Source organism: Kwoniella bestiolae, chromosome 5 (genome assembly GCF_000512585.2).
Source record: "Kwoniella bestiolae CBS 10118 chromosome 5, complete sequence".
Taxonomy (NCBI): Eukaryota; Fungi; Basidiomycota; class Tremellomycetes; order Tremellales; family Cryptococcaceae; genus Kwoniella; species Kwoniella bestiolae.
The window spans coordinates 290,682-308,537 of NC_089245.1; the positions used below are offsets into that span (position 1 = coordinate 290,682).

Below are 17,856 nucleotides of genomic sequence, written 5' to 3' on the forward strand. Positions count from 1 at the left end.
TATACGCGTATGGCGTCATGCAAACCATTTGGAGCCAAGAAAGAAACCACAATGTCTGTACCCCGGTCTCATGCATTGAACCCCACCGACACAATACCAGAGGAAGGCGAAAAAGCAATCAGAAAGGTCATCAAAACCTGTTTCCCTCAATTTGCCGATCGACCATTATTTGATAAAGCCATCTGCTGGTGTACGGACTCATATGATGGGAATTGGCTGTTGACGGAGGATCCAAGATATAAGGGATTGGTATTGGCTACGGGAGATTGTGGACATACGTTCAAGATGTTACCGATCGTTGGGAAGTACGTTGCAGACCTTATAGAGGGTAAAGTGAGTGTTTGACTACCGCTAGAACAATGATATGGTATATGCTGATGATAGAGGACTTCTAGCTGTCAGAGGAGGACAAGAATAGATGGAGATGGCGACCTGAAGGGAGGAGTTCGGGAGACACCGGACGAGAGGGACCTAAACCTGATGATTTGGCTGATAAGCCTGGGTGGTGTCACGATGATGAGATTCAAGGGGATGCTACCGTTGCAACTCTGAGTAGCAGGATGAACGGGGCCAAGCTTTGAGGATTGTAGAGAATGTGATAGATATCTGGACGTTCTGCGCCCTTGTTGCTCTTGTCCGGCAGAGTTACCCTGAGATACAGCATCATCAGCTGTGCATATGTATACAGTGCACAGACCTCCATCAGTCAGGATTTGAATGATTAAAGCGCAGATCATGCTGTGGCATCCATCAAACCGGCAAAAGAGCCAAATGAATGCAAAGAGCCAGCATGTGTATCCTACCCAATATCTCTTATCGTAGCAATTACCATGACCGAGAAATCGGAGTTCCCAAGTTAAGCGGCCTGCGCGAGCTTATCGGTCCCATCCGGCCTGCTCTTCCCGTAACTGTTTACACCTTTTCATCGCCGTTCGTTTTCTTCTGAACTTTCCATCATCTTTGATTGACAGATTGGAGACACTCCACCATGCCAGCCAAGCGCAAAGCTACCGATACCAACTCCAATTCCGAGGAGGGCTCTTCGTCGAAAGGTCAGAGCAAGAGGGGGAATCATACATCTAGAGCATGCGATAATTGCAGACGGAGGTGGGTTTCCTGTTTTCATCTTAATCCCCATGGGTACCCCTCAATCTTTACTGTCTTTGAAAGGATGGCTGATGGGCTGTGTGATGATACAGGAAGATACGATGCGATGGGCAGTTCCCTCAGTGCGGTGTTTGTAGAGAACGGGATTGTCCGTGCGAGTACAAGGACGAAGATAAGCGGAAGTGAGTTATACCAGCCTTTTTTGAGACCGGTAAGATGGGTGAAACTGATGAACTGATCGGGTTGATACCACAGAACCCACCAAGAACATATGGAAGAGTTGAACAACAGGATGGATAGATTCGAGAAGCTCATAGAAGATTTACTGAGGAATAGCGCTAATGCAAGTGGTGCTTCAAATCAACATGCAATTCCTCCCCTTCAGCCTAGCACAGCGGTCAATGGAGATGTCAGACAGATAGATCCTATGGTGCCCATCCCCGGAGACAGTGGGATGAATGAAGCTGGACCGAGTAATTGGGCAACGGTACAACATATCCCGGATGTCAGTACGTCGACCTTTCAAGAACAATCAGACCCAGGAGTATCACCTGTGGCTTCGTCGAAACTTAGAAATCTGGGTGGGACAGGTGGATATGAGCGGTTTCAGGTGAGTTTTTCGCCCTCGAAACCGTCCTCTCCGCTCTCATACCTCTCTCTCAGGTATATGATTGACTGATAGCTCATGATGAGACAGAGAGTAGAAGAGTCAGCAGGCGCATTGCTCCAATACGGTCCCACCTCCCTCTGGACAGTCACCAGCCCTCGCGAAACGCGCAACGAACTATCCCCCGATCTGATAGAATTAGGCAGTGGAGATTGGATAGATTGGTCGCATAACCTCCCCGAAGCCTTGAATCTCAGCAGAACAATCCATGATCAGATTATCGAGTACTTCAGTGCATTCTACGCTCCATGGGGAATATCCGTCGACATACCCTCCTTCCTGGTCGATCTGAATAGGTGTAATCTTGTTAGAGCGAACACACAATCAAGACCACAACAAAGTCGGACGGCCTCGTACTCCCCCTTACTTCATTGCTGTGTAATTTATCTGGGACTGAGGTTAATCAAGCATGAATATCCGAGTTTGATGAAGACCTACGAGAGTGTGTTTATCAAACATGGTATGAATCTGCTGTTGGAGGAATGCGATCATACGGCGCTGAGCTCGCTGAGGGCATATAACCTGTTTTCGACGTGAGTGTTTTCAATGTTTAACCTGATGTCTCGACCCAGACATATTGTCAAAGGACGAGACAGCTGACTTGGCATCATGCAGCTGCGTACACTTCGTGAGAATGTCGTCGAATGAGAATGCATTCAATGCCGTGCATAGACAGTTCGCGACTGGCTATCTGTATTCTGGAATGGCTATAGCTGGTGTGCATGCTGTGAGTGAAGTCATCCTATGGGCTCAATGTTGATGTTGCTTTAATTGACAATGCTTACTTGTGTTCCGTCAATAGCTCGGTCTCAACATAAACGTAAGTTATGGTAAAATGCAAGAAGACCTTCATGGCTGAAGAGTGTTTGGCGGACTGATATCACCTTGTCTGTGTATAGTGCGCAGAATACGTCAGCAGGGGCTTGATAAGTGAAAAAGAGCGTAATCTGCGAGAATACGCATTCTGGACTATCTACATATCAGACACAGTCAGTTGTCCCTCCCCCCACCCCGTCATCCGTCAATTCCACATTTGCTGTGTGATCGATGTTGACGATTGTGTCAGCTGCGAGCACTAGCAGCAGGTCGTCAACCTATGTTTCCCGATCATTCCGAGGTACCTGTTCCTACCATCGATGCAACGATGGACGAGACCTTATGGGTCACGCCTTCGATATCTCCAGGCAGCGGAATAGGAGTAAGGTCCATGAGGTCAACGACATTCCATTGGATGGCTAGGCTGGCAAGGATCTGTAGATCTATCTTAGAGAATTTGTGAGTGGAGTTTCCAACTCATCACGATACCCCAGATTCCCACTCACATCTAATTTCTGCATGATCCTTCTTCCCGGAAGACATGACTCACAACCAATCGGTACGCAGATACTCCCCCGCCTCCCGTTCTACCAGGCAAGACGACTCCATCGACACAGTCTCCCTCAAGCTTGATGATTGGTACAAGCGCTTTCCCTTGCGTCCCATCGAAATCACCCCTCTACCGCACATCCTACTACTGCACATGTATTACCATCTCTCGGTGATATTTGTGCACAGACCATTTTACAGGGGACATAGGATGGGGTCGGCAGCGAGGTGTAATACTGCTGCGGTACATATTTTGGAGCTATTGCATGTAAGTCTTATCGTCCATCTCGATTGATCATGGTCATTGATATTGTATGTGGGTTTGAATCCAGATTTTCAAGAGAACTCATCAGATACGATACGCCCATCATAATATGAGTGAGTCATTCTTAGCGTTTGATCTCCGACACAGCCTATCTTTATCTGTCAAAACCTCATCTACAGAGCAAGATTGGGGATGCTGATGGTATCATATGAAACTATAGTCAATGTGATATTCGGAGCGGCTACGATATTCTTATTGCAAATTGCCGAACCATCCAGTACGACCGATGGCGAAGAGCATAAGAGGAATTTCGATCAATGCGTGAGTATTAGCTTCCTACCTCTCACCAAGGTATTTTGCGAGCTTCTTTTCGGTTATCAGGAGGTTCCAAGTAGGTTGACAAGCCTCAATTGCGTATAGGTGGACTTCATGGCCGAACTGAGCCTGACATGGGTCGAAGCGGGAATCACACGAAATATCCTCATAGCTCTTCAAACAGAATACGAGTTACCGAGACTCCCTCATGGAAATGGACAAACGCCTCAGGGAGGGATGGGTATGGGTGTGGGCTTAGTAGGTATGCCGAATACGGATATGAGTACTACGACTGTACCGTGGATAGATCCTTTTAATGATATGCAGGATATATGGGGTATGATGTTTAATGATCAGAGTTTTCAATGGCAGGATTTCGGGAATGGGAATGGGAATGGGGATGGTGGTCAATAGGTTGTATGATATGCAGGAGTTATTGTACCTTCTCACTCTCACCATGCCGAGATGATATCACATGCATGGTCATGACAGTGACCTACGTTGAAAGATACATACGAAAAGGGGTTACATACAAGGGTGAAAAACCCCAGAGGTAAAACCTTCTTTGAGGATAAATTCTCTCTGGGGAAAACCCATGGAGCGATGAAGTTCTCCATATCTAAGAAGAGATTTGGGCATGACGGGTTTGAAGATGTGAAAATACACCGTATATATGGTGAAGAAGGGAAGATGTCTACGTATGTCTATAGATGCCAGCTTCGAGAATAGTTTTGTTCGTTTTGGTTGGATATGAGATACAGATCGGTACTGGGGTCAGAGGAAGGGGGAAAAGAAAAATAATATAGTAATTAGAACGAAAGATGATATAGCAAATAAAACAGAACAGGTCATATGTAACATTGGAAGGCCAAGAGATTTTGCACTCTGGCCGTAAGGCTTGTGGAAAGAAGCACAAGAGAGAAAAGCGAAAATTGAACGGAAAACAAGATCAAAAGCAAAGTGAAATACCAGATGAAAGAACAAGTAAGAATTATAATCCCGACAGGAGTTGAATCCCATGCACCCACCCACCCGTCCGCTAGGGACAAACTACAAAAAGTAAAGAGAAAAGAAAAGAAAAAGGTGATGAGCGAAAATTAAGAGAAATTAGAACGGAGCAGAGAGAAGAGCTCGAAGACGAGAGATCACGAGTGATCATCTCACCGAGACACCGACTTCATACTTCAACGTTCGGGCCAGCTTTGAGAACAGATAATTTTATGGTTGGTCTCTCCGATCGAGACCAACCCCGAATGATGTCGGTTCGATTCGAGACTCTGAGCGATTGATTGTCAAGCTGCGAACAGACATGACGATTAACTTGAGCTTTGGGAGTATTGAAACGTGGAGTTTGATGTGGTTGATATTAGGTATGGTAGCCGTTGAGATATGTTATCTGTCCCGTGCTACCATTGTTCGCTACGCGGTTGAACCGCGTGACCTGTGAGGTCATGTCGATACAGAGTATCGGAGTAAGAGACTGGAGCGTCTTCAATTGAAGTCGGCTTTCAAGAGCTATAGATGAGATAAATCTGGGAAATGGTCTAAAAAAAATATAACGTCAGCTTTTGACCTTTTCACTTTACCTTTTGCGCTGATGGGCAGGGGGTGCTTCGTGATTGAGGGCCGAAGATTCCGGGGTGGGTGGGATGTCTTCAGATTTGTAAGCGGTCTAAATCGCTATGGATCAGTTTTGGGTTGAAGGTAAGATACGGAAGTGAATTCATACATTTCGGTTTGGATGGTGGATGAGGTGGTGGCGAGGGACGAGAATGCCACGAAGTCGGTTGTGGCTGTGATCTCTCGTCAGCATTGTTTCCAGTATAGCTTACAAAGTCAGACTTAGGAGCAGAGGGAGCTAAACGTGAGCTTAGTCGAAGGAGGGAGGGTGAAATATCGGTTTGTCGAGGATGATCCTGTTGGAATGTCGGTCAGGTGGTGGGATTGTTGGATCGTCCTGGTACTTGATGTTGAGATGACATGATTGGCAGGGGCGTAGTGACAATTTGCGGAAGATGAGTTGATCTTGATTTGAGTTGGTGGTTGATTCTGAGCTTTTGATAGATATGGGAAAGAGAAAGAGAAAGAGGAAGATGATCAAGTCGAGTTGGATGGTTTATATATGTATATATATGTATACCCATCAGTACACTGAAGGACAAAGCTTAAAGGTCAGTTCTCAAATCTTACGTAATTGACTCATCGTGCTAGCTCCGGTTATCTCGGCGTGGAGTGAATAACCGACAACTATTCAACCAACATCAATCAACAATACTAAGAGTAGTCATCTCTTTTTCACCTTCTGTATCCATCTCATCTTCAGTGGAACACTACCCAAAGCCATAGTCAAAGTCAAGATGGAGATCAACAGCCTCTTTGATGTCAAGGGAAAGGTATGTGTCGACTCTGACTCTCGTTTGAGACATTGACAAGCGGTATGGACTAATCGCTCATCTGTACAGATCGTACTCGTTACAGGAGGTGGTCGGGGCGTAGGAGAGATGGTGAGTCGGTATTCATTTTCTCGGGGGATCTTCATATGTTGACGATCATACATGCGTAGATAGCAGCAGGGTATACAGCAAACGGGGCGAAAGTAGGTCAAGGATAAGGTAGCTCTCTACAGTGTATTGCAGGGCTGATTTCGAATACCGTTCAGGTCTACATCTCCTCTCGAGATGCTAAAGCCTGCGAGGAGACAGCCAAAAGGCTGACGAAAGAAGGTCCAGGGGAGTGTATAGCCATACCGGCAGATCTGTCGAAATATGAAGAATGTGAGAGGGTGGTGGCAGAGCTGGAGAAGAGGGAGAAAGGTAGGTCATCTCTTTGATGCGCAATCCTCGTCGTCGTGGCTGAGAAGAGTTCGCATCGGCATAGTACTTCATATCTTGGTAAGCCATATTGACTATGTCTAAAATATATGACAGCTAATAATGTGTACTGGGATCAGGTCAACAACTCGGGTGCGACATGGGGCGAAGACCTATCCACCTACCCCGACTCTGCATTTAGCAAATTGATGACACTCAACGTTCAGCGGGTATTCACCTTGACGCAGAAACTGGTACCGTTGTTGAGTAAAGCGCAGGAAGAAGGTTTCGTAGGACGAATTATCAATGTGAGTCTGCAGTATGCTGCTAAGTCGTAATGTACAGTATGAATCTCTCGATGTGCATTGCTAATCTGATCGCTTCTCCCTCAGATCGGCTCAATCAACGGTGTCAATCCACCAGGTCTGGAGACATACGCATACTCGGCTTCAAAGGCAGCCTTACATCAGTGAGCGGATCCCTCTTAGACTGCATACACATTGAGAGCCCATCTAGAGATTTACCACGTTTGTTTTGCCTTGTACCCAAAACTGACGCCTCATAATATAGACTATCCAAACACCTCTCAACCCGTCTCGGACCCTCTATAACAGTCAATACCCTCGCCCTCGGACCATTCAGAAGTAAAATGATGAAATTCACCTTGGACAACTTTGAGAGAGAGTTGGCGGAGAGCTTGCCGATGAAAAGGATCGGTGCGCCTGGTGATGTCGCTGCGGCTTGTTTGTGGTTATCCTCCAAAGGTGGAGAATGGGTGACTGGGTGAGTTTCCCAAGGCACCTACTACTGGCTTTTTCTGAGGGAGAAGGGGCGCTGATGTTTGTGGAGAGTAGAACGGTCATTCCCATAGATGGTGGATCGCTCGTAGCTACACAAGCGAAGTTGTAAATTGCCAAACGGAGGATGAGTAATACCTTGTATATACCAATACGGATGCACCTGCACATGTACATTATAAGGGCGAGCGCTCAAATCGATGCATTTGTTCATCCTGATCGTAAAGTATATACAACATTGTCCAAATGGAATAGACAAAAGACCAAAGAATGCCGTAGTTCAGTATCGTATGCAGGTCATAGAAAACAAGAAACAATGCTACAAAACAAAACAAATATTATATCGAGAGAACAATATGGTGTTGTGTTCATCTTGTATATTTTGGTGTCGGTATTCAGATGGACTAGCCAAATGACACTGAAGGAGTCTGAGTAGGGTGCTTTCGATCCAAAGATGAATTGCTCGTAACTCTAGATCTGGATCTTGATAACTATCATTGATCCTATCAATCAGCCTTCCACCCTTTGTGAAAACCCGGTCGACTCAACTCACCTCATCAGTCGAGTGGTTATGATGTTTTCCCACTCCAAATTTCCCCAACAGCCCCTTGAGCCCTTTCTCCCTATGTTCATGTTCATCCTCTTCCTCGTCCGACTTGACCCCCCCATTAGATCTCACCGATCTACTTCCACTTCCACTCCCATTGGTCGAGAATGTCGAAGGTGTATCAACCTGATCTTGAGGTATCATCATGGGCGGAGATGTCTCATGAGAGTGAGAGGGGGAATGATGACTTCTCACACTACCCGATTTGATCCTTTCCACTCCAGTTTCATCTTCGCTGAACGGTTGGGACGTGGAAGTGGACGTATGGGTCGTAATGTGTTTTAGAGGGGATGGGAGGTTGTTACCGACAGCTTTGGTAGTTCGTTCAGTGAGGTTTCGTAGCGTCCTCTTGGATCTGAATAATGAAGTCTGCTTGAAGATTTGAGGGATAAGTTCGCTCCATTGTGCGAAAGCTGCCGATTTGAGATCTGCAATGAACCAGTCAACATCAGTATTACGTTTCGGCGAGAGAGGAATGCTTCACTCACCCTTCTTGACATGTTCGAAGATCTCCTCGGGCACCCAATATTTGCCGGTATAAACCAGATCGGGAGCCTTGAACGAGAAGTTCGCACATTCCGGCATACTCAACGTACTGTGTTTTCTCGTATCGTCGCGCTATGAGTATCATCTTCATCAGCTCAGTCCCATAATGATCTCAGAAGGGATATACAACTCACAGTATAACTCAACGTCAAGTTCATCCTATGAAAACTAATCTTCCCAAAATACCTATTCGTCGAAGCTCTCTCCCTCATCTCTTTCGCATCATCGTTACTCCGAGAATTACCATACGTCGATATAGTTTCAACATCATTATGCGAATTTATCGAAACCTGGGATCTAGATCTAGACAGGGGGTAAAGCTCGTTTCGCGTGGAGGAGGCGACAGATAAATCATCGGTAGATAAGGTCGCTCGGGACGAGATCGATCGAGTATCCGCCTTGCCATTCAGAGGCGAGGCGTTGGCGTTGGGTGTAGAAGATCCATTTGTATGTGAAAGTTGCTGTTGGGCCAATTTCGCTTTATCCCTTCTCCTCCTTATCCTATCGGAGAAGATATAATCCACCACTTGATGGCCCATCTTCTCCTCTATACCGAACCTCACACTTGCCAATTCAACATCCACCTCAGGGAAGACAGGTATCCCTCCAATAGGCGGGTATGAGCTCCAATAGACTTTCGCAAAAACCGATTTGGCCTTCTTCTTCCAAGAGGAATTATCCTGACTGACAATCATCCCTTCGAACTTGGCGTCGGGGGCCAGGTTGTTCACCTGGACACTACCCAGGACAAGAGCGCAGTCCGTCGATCCATTCTTGTTATTGCTATATGAGCATAGGGCTGAGCTCATCGTAACCTGCGCTAAGGATGAGATACAATCTTCTTTGAGCATCCTCCACGAAACTTCCCGAAGTCGGATATCCAATCTCAAGGCGTTCTTGAGGAAGGCTCGAGCGTCGTCTTTGGCAAGTGTATTGGCGATCATAGCGTTGATGGTGTAAAGACTTTCATACCCTTCTGCCAAGTCCGCACGAATCTTGAATAATTCGTCTTTTCCCGCTTCCTCGAGTTTCTCCAAGTTGGTTTCATACCCTCGCTGAAGCTCCATGAGATGTCGCATAGTCTGCTGTAATGTGTGAATATCAACAAGCAGTCGATTGGTATCTCGATCGGAGGAGTCGAACTGTCGACTGAAATCTTTGACAGCTTGATTTCGATGCTGATGATCCGGGTCAGAGTAGATGAGCAAGTCGGTGATGATGGTGTAAAGCGCATCGTAGTGCTTGGAAGTGGCGAAAAGCTTGATCTGCGGAGTGATGATAGTCATGAGATCCTATAGTGGACGCATCAGCAATGTCTTGGGCATGGCAAGGGCAAGTGCTCACCTGATGTATCCTGAGATGTTCAATGGGATCCCCATTCTCATTGATCGCTTTCGGCCATTTCAATTGTCTAGGTATCCTAAGTCGGTTGAATTTGTCGTACGAACCGGCAAGGTTAGTTCGAAGGAGAATTCGATCGTAATCTGTCGCTTGACTCTTGGCATCAAGGAAGATTTCTAGTGGTACGAAATCCAAACCTCGGGAGATTGATCCTGACCGTTCTCTGTTGAGGGCTTCGGTAGTGGGGTAGAACGCTTGAACTTCTTTCAAGAGGGCGTATGTCCTATTTTAGGATATGTCAGCACGTCACGTAATCAAGCGAGCGTGCTCAGCATGTCAGATAGCTCAATAAGCGTGCGACTCACCTAGTAAGTACATCCGAAGTCATATCATCACCCGTCTCAGGATCTTCCACCGAGAACCTCTTGATCGAAGCCTCCTGAACAGCCAAGAGGACAATAGCACTTTCCGTTGCGTTACTTCGTAATGCGATCTGAGGCTTGAATATCGATATTTGCAACTTCGGTTTCAATGTGCATTCAGCAGGTAAACCAAGACTGGCAGTTCGGTAGGCAGCGGGGTTATTATCGATATTGAGGCATTGGAAGATGGAGTCGAGAGGTTTCTCAACGAGTGAATGCGCTAGCTCGCCGACCATATCTTCCGGGACGTTGTTTTCGTGGGTCTCGCTATTATCCAAAGCCTCCAGGAATCGTTTTCTTCGGCGGATGAATTGTTCTCGATAGTTTCGTAAGGATCTAAGTCACTACTATCAGCTGATTGGTAATTACCGATGGGGATACAAACTTACACGTGAGATACGTGATACTCCTCCTTCCTTCGATCACTGACGGAGTACATATACGCCCATAACAGCGGTCTACTGAGATCGTTGTAAAACAGTCTTGGTGAGTGAACCTCGATAGTATCCTGGAAAGGTCTCTCGAGGGACTTCCGTTTACCGGAATCATCATACTGATCAGGATTATCGCGTTCGATATCTATCAAGTTCTTCTGAAGCAAGTTGATAGCATTTTGGGTGATCGCCTGGTCATTCTAAGATCGCAAATTCCCATCAGTTCTGCTTCAGGTAGGTGCAAGTGGGACACTTACTCGATATTCCGCGGTATTAGTTGTGGGATAACTATCCAACCTAGCTTGCAACTCGGCTATTCTCTTCTTGACGATCCTCTCATCCACTTCAGCTCTGGTCTCAGCTTCATCGAGATAACAATGATGAGTCTTCTCAAACCCGAATTTACTACTTTCTATCCCGTGAGATCTAGAGGTTCCATTACTATTGTTACCGTGTTTACCATTCTCATTGAGATCGTTCGTATTGGTCCTTCGACAGAAATACACATGCGGACAATCACCGAAATCAACAATCTCAACTTGTGGATCCTCATCTAACGGTTTCCTATCCGCGTCGATATAGTCGGTAAGATCGAACCATACCTTGGTCTCTTGAGGTAATTCCGATGCGCGAGGCAAGGATTCGCGAAGCTGAGGATCAAGTCTGACTCGTTCGATGAAGTGGGCTCTTATACCTTTGATTGTCAGATCATCGGCGACTACATCGGCAGCATAGAGTGGTCGATGAGTGTTGGCTCTGAACTCTTGAAGCTTCTCTTTATACTCCATCTTCTCTTGTAATCGCTGATGAGCATCGAAGAGTAGTCGTCCAGCTCGCACTTTGATACCTAATGATTCCGATTTTCCTTGAGCCCACAATTCCTTGGTGACCTGAGGGTAGATGTGGGATACGTATAATGGTTTCAAGTCGAAGCGGTACTACGATTGTCAGCTATGTTTGTTATACTGTAAACTTACCTTGAGCGTAGCAAGCGGTTTACTCTCCTTCTTAGACTTCCTTCGGGACCCGATATACAAACTTCCAGGTGATCCGCCCTCATAGGGACCTTCACGGGTAGGCAACCAGGTAACATGGTTGAACAATCTCCACCATCGGAGGAAATGGTGCATCGCTTTGGGAGTGCAATGGAAACTGTTGACATGTGCGGGGTCTTCACTTTCGAGTCGTTGCTCGGTGAAGGGATGCGTAGGAGCGATAACCGAGACTGAGAAGTGGGTGTAATCCGATCGGAATCCTTCGTACGAATCGACGGGCTGGTAAGATGCGATCAGCATTGGTCTCAACGACATGAACAGGACTAAGTGCAGTGGTCACAATGACAGATTATGAAAACAGCGTGAGAGCCAAACCACAACTCACCCTTCCAACCCTCTCTTCCTCCTTCCGTATAGCCTCCGGGCTCCTCAAAATGACCTTCTGATGCGGCAGAAAATCAAACATCCTACACTTCCTATGCAGGTGATTATCCTCATCTCCACACCCACAAGCGCAATCCCAAGGCCTGCAGGTCCGTTCCCGACCAAAGCCAAAGCCAACTTTCGTACCATTCACAAACTTGGCACATGGTTTGGTATATCTTCGATTGATCAGGGAAGATTCCGACTCGTCCGTTCCGGGGGTAATGGTCGAGCCTGGCGAGGGGGTGTCGTCTGATCTGGTAGGCGAACCTGTCGCGGCGCTATCGTTGAGTGCGGTGAGACTGTGGCGAACACGATTTAGCATCAGCGGTGATCGTCGACGTTTTCAATGTTCCGAATTCACAGGGGATGGTTGCACTCACTCTGGAATAGCTACAAGCAAATTATCCGCAACAATCTGTACAGCTTCTCTATCCTCATTCGGTTGGTTGATCAGCAACTTCGTATTACCTTTCCAAGCCAGTGCGAAACCTGCACCTAAGCCTGTGAGCTGGTATGGGTCGAAGGTACCTAAATGTTGATCTAATCAGTACAGCTCTCACCACAACGTAGTCTAGATACCACTCACCTTTCAAATGCAAATGTACCGGTCCCTCAAACTCCACGATAGGCTTGAGATGACAAATCAACCTCATCTTATCGACAGCACCCAATTTAGGCGACGGATCTCTCGGGGGATGAGAGAAAGTTTCAATGACTTTTACGAAATCCTGAACTCCAAATTGGTATGACATTCCCCATGTGAACTCGGTGGTCTTCTTCGAATTGACTTTGAAGCGAGGTTCCCCATACATCTTAACAGGCATGATAGTCTTCGCTACATCTATACTGAATCCTTCGAGATTGGGTCCACCACATTCTTTCGGAAGGATCTCGACGGGTACGTAGACTGTCGAATCGTCATTTGCAAATTCCTCTGCAATAATTATGGTACTGGTCATTTGGAAAGTAGGTGAAATCGTTCCATTTTGCGAAGGGACACAAGGCGAAGGTTGAATCTTGAGCATGGGCAAGGGGTAGTCCCGTAATGTACACTTCGCTTCTGACATTGTCCAATCGAGTTTGAGCGGAACCATCAAGGAGAATTCTGTGCCCTCATCAAATGGCGATGACACTTTGCCCATATATTCTATAATCTCTTTTCGATCTAGTCCCGGATCAGATACCGAAAAATTAACATTCTGGAATGTCGCTCGGAACAGCGGAGCAGTCTGACTGGAAGGAACGATATTGATGGGTAATTTGATATTCGGTCCACACCCATGCATCGGCTTTAGGGTTATGGCTTCTCGTCTTCTCTGTTCATGCTTGGCAGCTCGCATTCGTTTGATCCAGTTGTTCGCCAAATACGCATCGAGCCTTTGTCGGGCATCTTCAGCGTCTACAGTGGCTTTCTTGGTGAGTTTAGGTTCAGGTCGATTAGATCCGCTATTATGTAAACTGTCTTCGGAGGACGAGTTCGAGCTGTTCATGAGTGCGATCTTCTTCGCAAAAGCGTCTTCGAGTGAGTTTCGTTTGGCCTGCTCCAAGAATCCGGCTCGCCAAATCAAGTTGAGGTTGGTATCCGCCGCATCATCTTTGGCTTCGAATGACATATAACCTATCTCGAGGCAGATATTGGGTACGTGTTTGGGCTCTTCCGCCAAAGAAGTATGTCGAGTGATGAATTCGTTGGACTTGAAGAAGTTCCGTAAGATGACCTTGAGAGCTTTGATGGTCACGTTGATATCGAGGATGAGACTGTTCATGAGGTATTTATGAGGTATCCTGACTCGGATTGCCTCAATCTTCGGATTAATCACCAAAGGAGCACCAGGATCAGAGAGGTGTACTGCTAATTTCTTGATTCTGCCAAGTTCTTCCCAGTCTCCAATTACCGTGGGACTGGGCACGTAGACTAATGCTTGATCGGCAGAGACTGATAGGCCTTTAGATGGTGGTTTGGTGATGGATACGTGGGACGAGTAAACGTATATTTGCTCCTTGAGTGGGAATGCGAAGTGAGCAGTGAGGTTAGGGATCAAGATGCTAATACTGAAATTACTGGGTTGCCGAGGCGTATTGTCGATACCTTTAGGTCGCTTCCAACCGTTCACGAGCTTTCGCAAGGTAAGAGCTGTGTGCAAGTTGGAATAGAGGTGGGAGTAATTGCTGATCACGCCGACGTTGTCGAATCGAGCCGTAACTTTGAACTCGGTATCGACATCTGCTTTGGTCTGCTGGATGGTGAGGTGTAATCGAGTGTTCTTGATTCTGAGCCAAGGTCGCTGCGCTTGTTCCGTGCCAGTAGCCTCAATGGGAGGGACGTTATAATCGAGTCTTGGTATATAACTTTCTAAGGATGGAAGTGAAGTTTCTCGTCTTCGATCTTCGGGCCATGATTGGATATCCTTATCCCTCAAAGCTTTGAGCCGCGCCCATAGTCTCTGTGATCCCCAATGACATTTGTCATCCTTGACGTCATTAGGTGGTATAGCTTTGACCACCAACTTCTGTCTCGTTCCACCTCTCGCAGTAAACCTTTGACCATTGTAAATAGGTTGAACGACGAGGTCTTCAACCACAAGCGATGTGAGCGCTGCTGATCCGTCGTTGGGTCTATACCTGCTTGCGAAAGCGAGTGCTTGAACAGTGATATCTTCAGGAAGGTGCAGCTTGACTCGGGTAGGAGCAGTGAGTTGATGTCGCCAAGGGAAGGCTTGAGCGTAATGCCTATACAAGGCATACTCGAATACAGCAGAAGTTTGTATCCATGTTCCTCGTACTGGTGGGCCATTCTTCGTGTCGAGGGAAGGATTGATATCCTCATGACCGACGAAAAGGTTGATATTCCCTAGGGAAACTCGCGCTGACATACCGGATGGCAGTCGTGCAAGTGGTGATTTGTTGCTGGTTGTCGACGATGAAGAATGAGAGGGTGATCCCTGTTGATGTGCCTTACCCATCGCTATCAGGGCGTCAATCACATCCTTTCTCCAGAGATTGATATGTATACCCTCATCTATACCCAGGTCGAGACTGGACGACAAAGAGGACCAGTCAAAGGAAGTCGATTCCAAGAACCCTCTTCCATCGATGACTTCACGTCGACCGAAAACGTCTCCGCCTACCATCCCATGCATCCTGCCTACAGTGGCAAGTTCCGAGAACCTGTCATCCGACAATTTGATTTTGATTCTGATCGGCTCGATGTTCATCTGCGCATCACCTCTAAGGCAAGTCGAATAGTCCTCGTACAGGAAGGCAGTCGGTCGATCAGGCGATCGTCTAGCTTCAGGTGGAAGATCCGCGGATGCAACGGCAAGACTGGGGCATTTGAGCTTATTCCTACTTTCTCGTATCTTCTCCTCATCCTCGAACGCCTTTTTGGTGGTAGCTTTATCACGTCTTCGACCAATCAAATCGGAGAAAGCGGTAAAGCAGCCGAGATGTACACCGTCCGAATCGAAAGTGACAGCCGTTGTGTTTTCGGACAGTCGATCAGCGAGATGAGCTGAGATATGGCCAACGTCGAAGACCATGCGAAGTCGGGGTGGCAGGTTATGCTGGGATTGTTGTTGAACGTGATCCACAGCTTCTTGAGCTTTCTCCTTGGGATGTGTAAGTCGCCATGCGGCAGCTAACTCGTGGAGAAGCTGAAGGTCGATAGCGGTATTGATCGACCCGACTTCCCCTCTGAGAACAATCAAGGCGAGATTAGGGTCGCTAGAAAAGAGGAGTTCTTCTCTTTTCCAGCCGGCAGGTCTCCAGGATGAGAAACCATCGAGGGTACCATTCTGAATGACGAAGAGCTGGCTTTTCTCCTCGGATGTTTCTTGCGGCGCCAGGCAATCGAGATTGATACTTTCCCAGCTAATCGCAAAGCCCACACCACGTATCTTGGAATCTGGATTTGAATTGGTGCCGAATGCGTTACGAGCTCGTTCATTGTTGGATGAATCGGCTGCGATGAGAGTGAGGTCCAAGTGAGTGAGATCGACAGATACGGTGTATCGGTCAGGAGACGAGGGTGGGGAGCCGAAGTGTTTAGAAGAGTTGGAAGGAGATGAAAGGTAGTGAACCACAGTGAACTTCTGTAGATTCACATTGACTGATTTGATGGCTCGGAGAACGGTCTACAGGATAGATATTAGCTCATGACTATGTCTAATAGAAGGAACTCACCCTTGACCATCCTCTCGAACTCCATCGACTAGATTTTATTTGTACCGGTCGCTTCTCCGCCTTTCGTTTATGTCTCTTAGCCATGTCCAAGAGTTTCTGCACTCCCTCAATTTTACCTGTTATCTCTCCTGCTTGGACTTGTCCTTCGAGCGTGTCTTCACCCCACAATCCTTTCTTCGGACCGAAACCTAAGCCAAGAGAAGCTTTCGTCCGTCCACTGATCCCCATGAAACATTCGTATCCGTCACTGGATATCGAAGGTAGGTGAGCTGCGGTGTTATGGCGAAGTAAAGCATGAATGGAGCGGAATGATGTTGAGTTTGACAGTGGCTGAGAGGAAACATGCTGGGAGTGATGAGTCGATGACGATTTCGGTTGGACCAATCGGACGTTCACTACAGACGCTGTTCCAACGATTGAACCGTACAATCTTCCCGTCACTCTGTTCCAAACATAACCGGCAGTAGCACTGGTACTACTCGAAAAGACTGAAGCTCTTCTTCTGGCGTCGGCCAAACGAGAAGTTGATCTTTGTCGATCGGGTATGCCCGCCAAGATGGGATCGGGGACAGCCAGAGACCCGAAAGTAGGTGACATGGGAGGTGAGCTGACAGGCGACCAGGGAGGTGAACTGGGCGGAGAGAAAGTTAAAGGTGATTTTCGCCCTCTTTCGGCGATGGATGGAGAGTAAATGAGGGGGTTCTGTCGCATGAATTCTTGACAGCCTGCTTGAGGGGATGGGGTAGGTGTATTGGCTTGATAAGCGTTGGTAGCTTCTGCTTCTGCTACACCTTGGAAGTTGATCATGGCTCCGAAACTGAATTCATCGAAGACCAACTCGATATTGTCGAAATCTTCTAAGATGATTCGGCAGTTCTTGAGCTCGAGGGAGAGGAGTCGAGCAAATCCGGGGATGTAATGGATAACAACTTGAACAATCCAAATGAAGTTTTTAACCAGGACGCCGTCTGCTTGGAACATAGAGCGAAGAAGGGGCGGCAATCTGGATCTGAGCGGAAGTGTTGTCTATCGAATGCCATATAAGCGAAAGAGGTACGACGGGGGGGAAGGAGGGGGGAAGGTAACAAGACTCACTCCTGTAGGTCCATTGGACTGCGGCGTTCTTCCCGCACTGCTCCTAGCCCTTACCACCACATCCTCGACCCTATAGACGAAGTATCCTACACCTTCCGCTTTCCTCCCTCCCCATCTCCATGCTCCACTTTCCGCTCTGACATTAACATTGTCCTTCTTCCATTCCAGCCCTCGGAACGCACCTACAATACTGAATCTTGATGCGCGGGCTTGCGGGATCTTATGGCGGATGACCCATGGCCAGAGGATGTAATATTGAGGTAAGAGTGAAGGTATGACGAGGTAGAATGTCCATTTGATGCTGAAGCGGGTGATTTTCCACCATATCGATAAGATTGAGAAGAGAAGGTAGAAGGGGGATGAGAATCCTCGAGTCCATATGAGGAGCAAGAGGACGAGGATGGTGGATGTCAGATATATTTGCGGATGGGCAAGTTGCGTTGACAGTGACATTATGAGGCTGAGCCCCTTGGGGCGTGGGT

The 17,856-nt window shown here is 47.2% G+C and overlaps 4 protein-coding genes across 4 annotated transcripts; 3 read left to right on the forward strand and 1 right to left on the reverse strand.

Annotated features, from left to right (window-relative positions):
* Nucleotides 1-51: 51 nt before the first annotated feature.
* On the forward strand, nucleotides 52-581 carry I302_106508 (uncharacterized protein; the record flags this gene model as incomplete). Its single annotated transcript, XM_019192846.1, has 2 exons — nucleotides 52-333; nucleotides 396-581. 2 exons carry the CDS (start codon nucleotides 52-54, stop codon nucleotides 579-581), a joined length of 468 nt encoding a protein of 155 aa, XP_019045843.1.
* Nucleotides 582-988: 407 nt separating this feature from the next.
* Nucleotides 989-4,133, forward strand: I302_106509 (uncharacterized protein; the record flags this gene model as incomplete). Its single annotated transcript, XM_019192845.1, has 12 exons — nucleotides 989-1,107; nucleotides 1,200-1,289; nucleotides 1,363-1,717; nucleotides 1,805-2,307; nucleotides 2,390-2,501; nucleotides 2,577-2,594; nucleotides 2,674-2,763; nucleotides 2,841-3,049; nucleotides 3,158-3,407; nucleotides 3,472-3,517; nucleotides 3,625-3,725; nucleotides 3,825-4,133. The coding sequence occupies 12 exons, from the start codon at nucleotides 989-991 to the stop codon at nucleotides 4,131-4,133; spliced, it is 2,202 nt and encodes a 733-aa protein (XP_019045842.1).
* A 1,943-nt stretch (nucleotides 4,134-6,076) lies between these two features.
* Nucleotides 6,077-7,438, forward strand: I302_106510 (uncharacterized protein; the record flags this gene model as incomplete). The annotated part of the gene is made up of 9 exons (XM_065870286.1): nucleotides 6,077-6,112; nucleotides 6,182-6,223; nucleotides 6,283-6,315; nucleotides 6,379-6,532; nucleotides 6,597-6,610; nucleotides 6,670-6,837; nucleotides 6,922-6,998; nucleotides 7,100-7,312; nucleotides 7,384-7,438. 9 exons carry the CDS (start codon nucleotides 6,077-6,079, stop codon nucleotides 7,436-7,438), a joined length of 792 nt encoding a protein of 263 aa, XP_065726358.1.
* Nucleotides 7,439-7,730: 292 nt separating this feature from the next.
* I302_106511 (uncharacterized protein) lies at nucleotides 7,731-17,827 on the reverse strand (the record flags this gene model as incomplete). Its single annotated transcript, XM_065870287.1, has 14 exons — nucleotides 7,731-7,817; nucleotides 7,880-8,361; nucleotides 8,422-8,551; nucleotides 8,614-9,771; nucleotides 9,824-10,103; nucleotides 10,186-10,578; nucleotides 10,632-10,876; nucleotides 10,934-11,566; nucleotides 11,654-11,950; nucleotides 12,057-12,396; nucleotides 12,478-12,625; nucleotides 12,684-16,230; nucleotides 16,280-17,305; nucleotides 17,375-17,827. The coding sequence occupies 14 exons, from the start codon at nucleotides 17,825-17,827 to the stop codon at nucleotides 7,731-7,733; spliced, it is 9,219 nt and encodes a 3,072-aa protein (XP_065726359.1).
* Nucleotides 17,828-17,856: the final 29 nt, after the last annotated feature.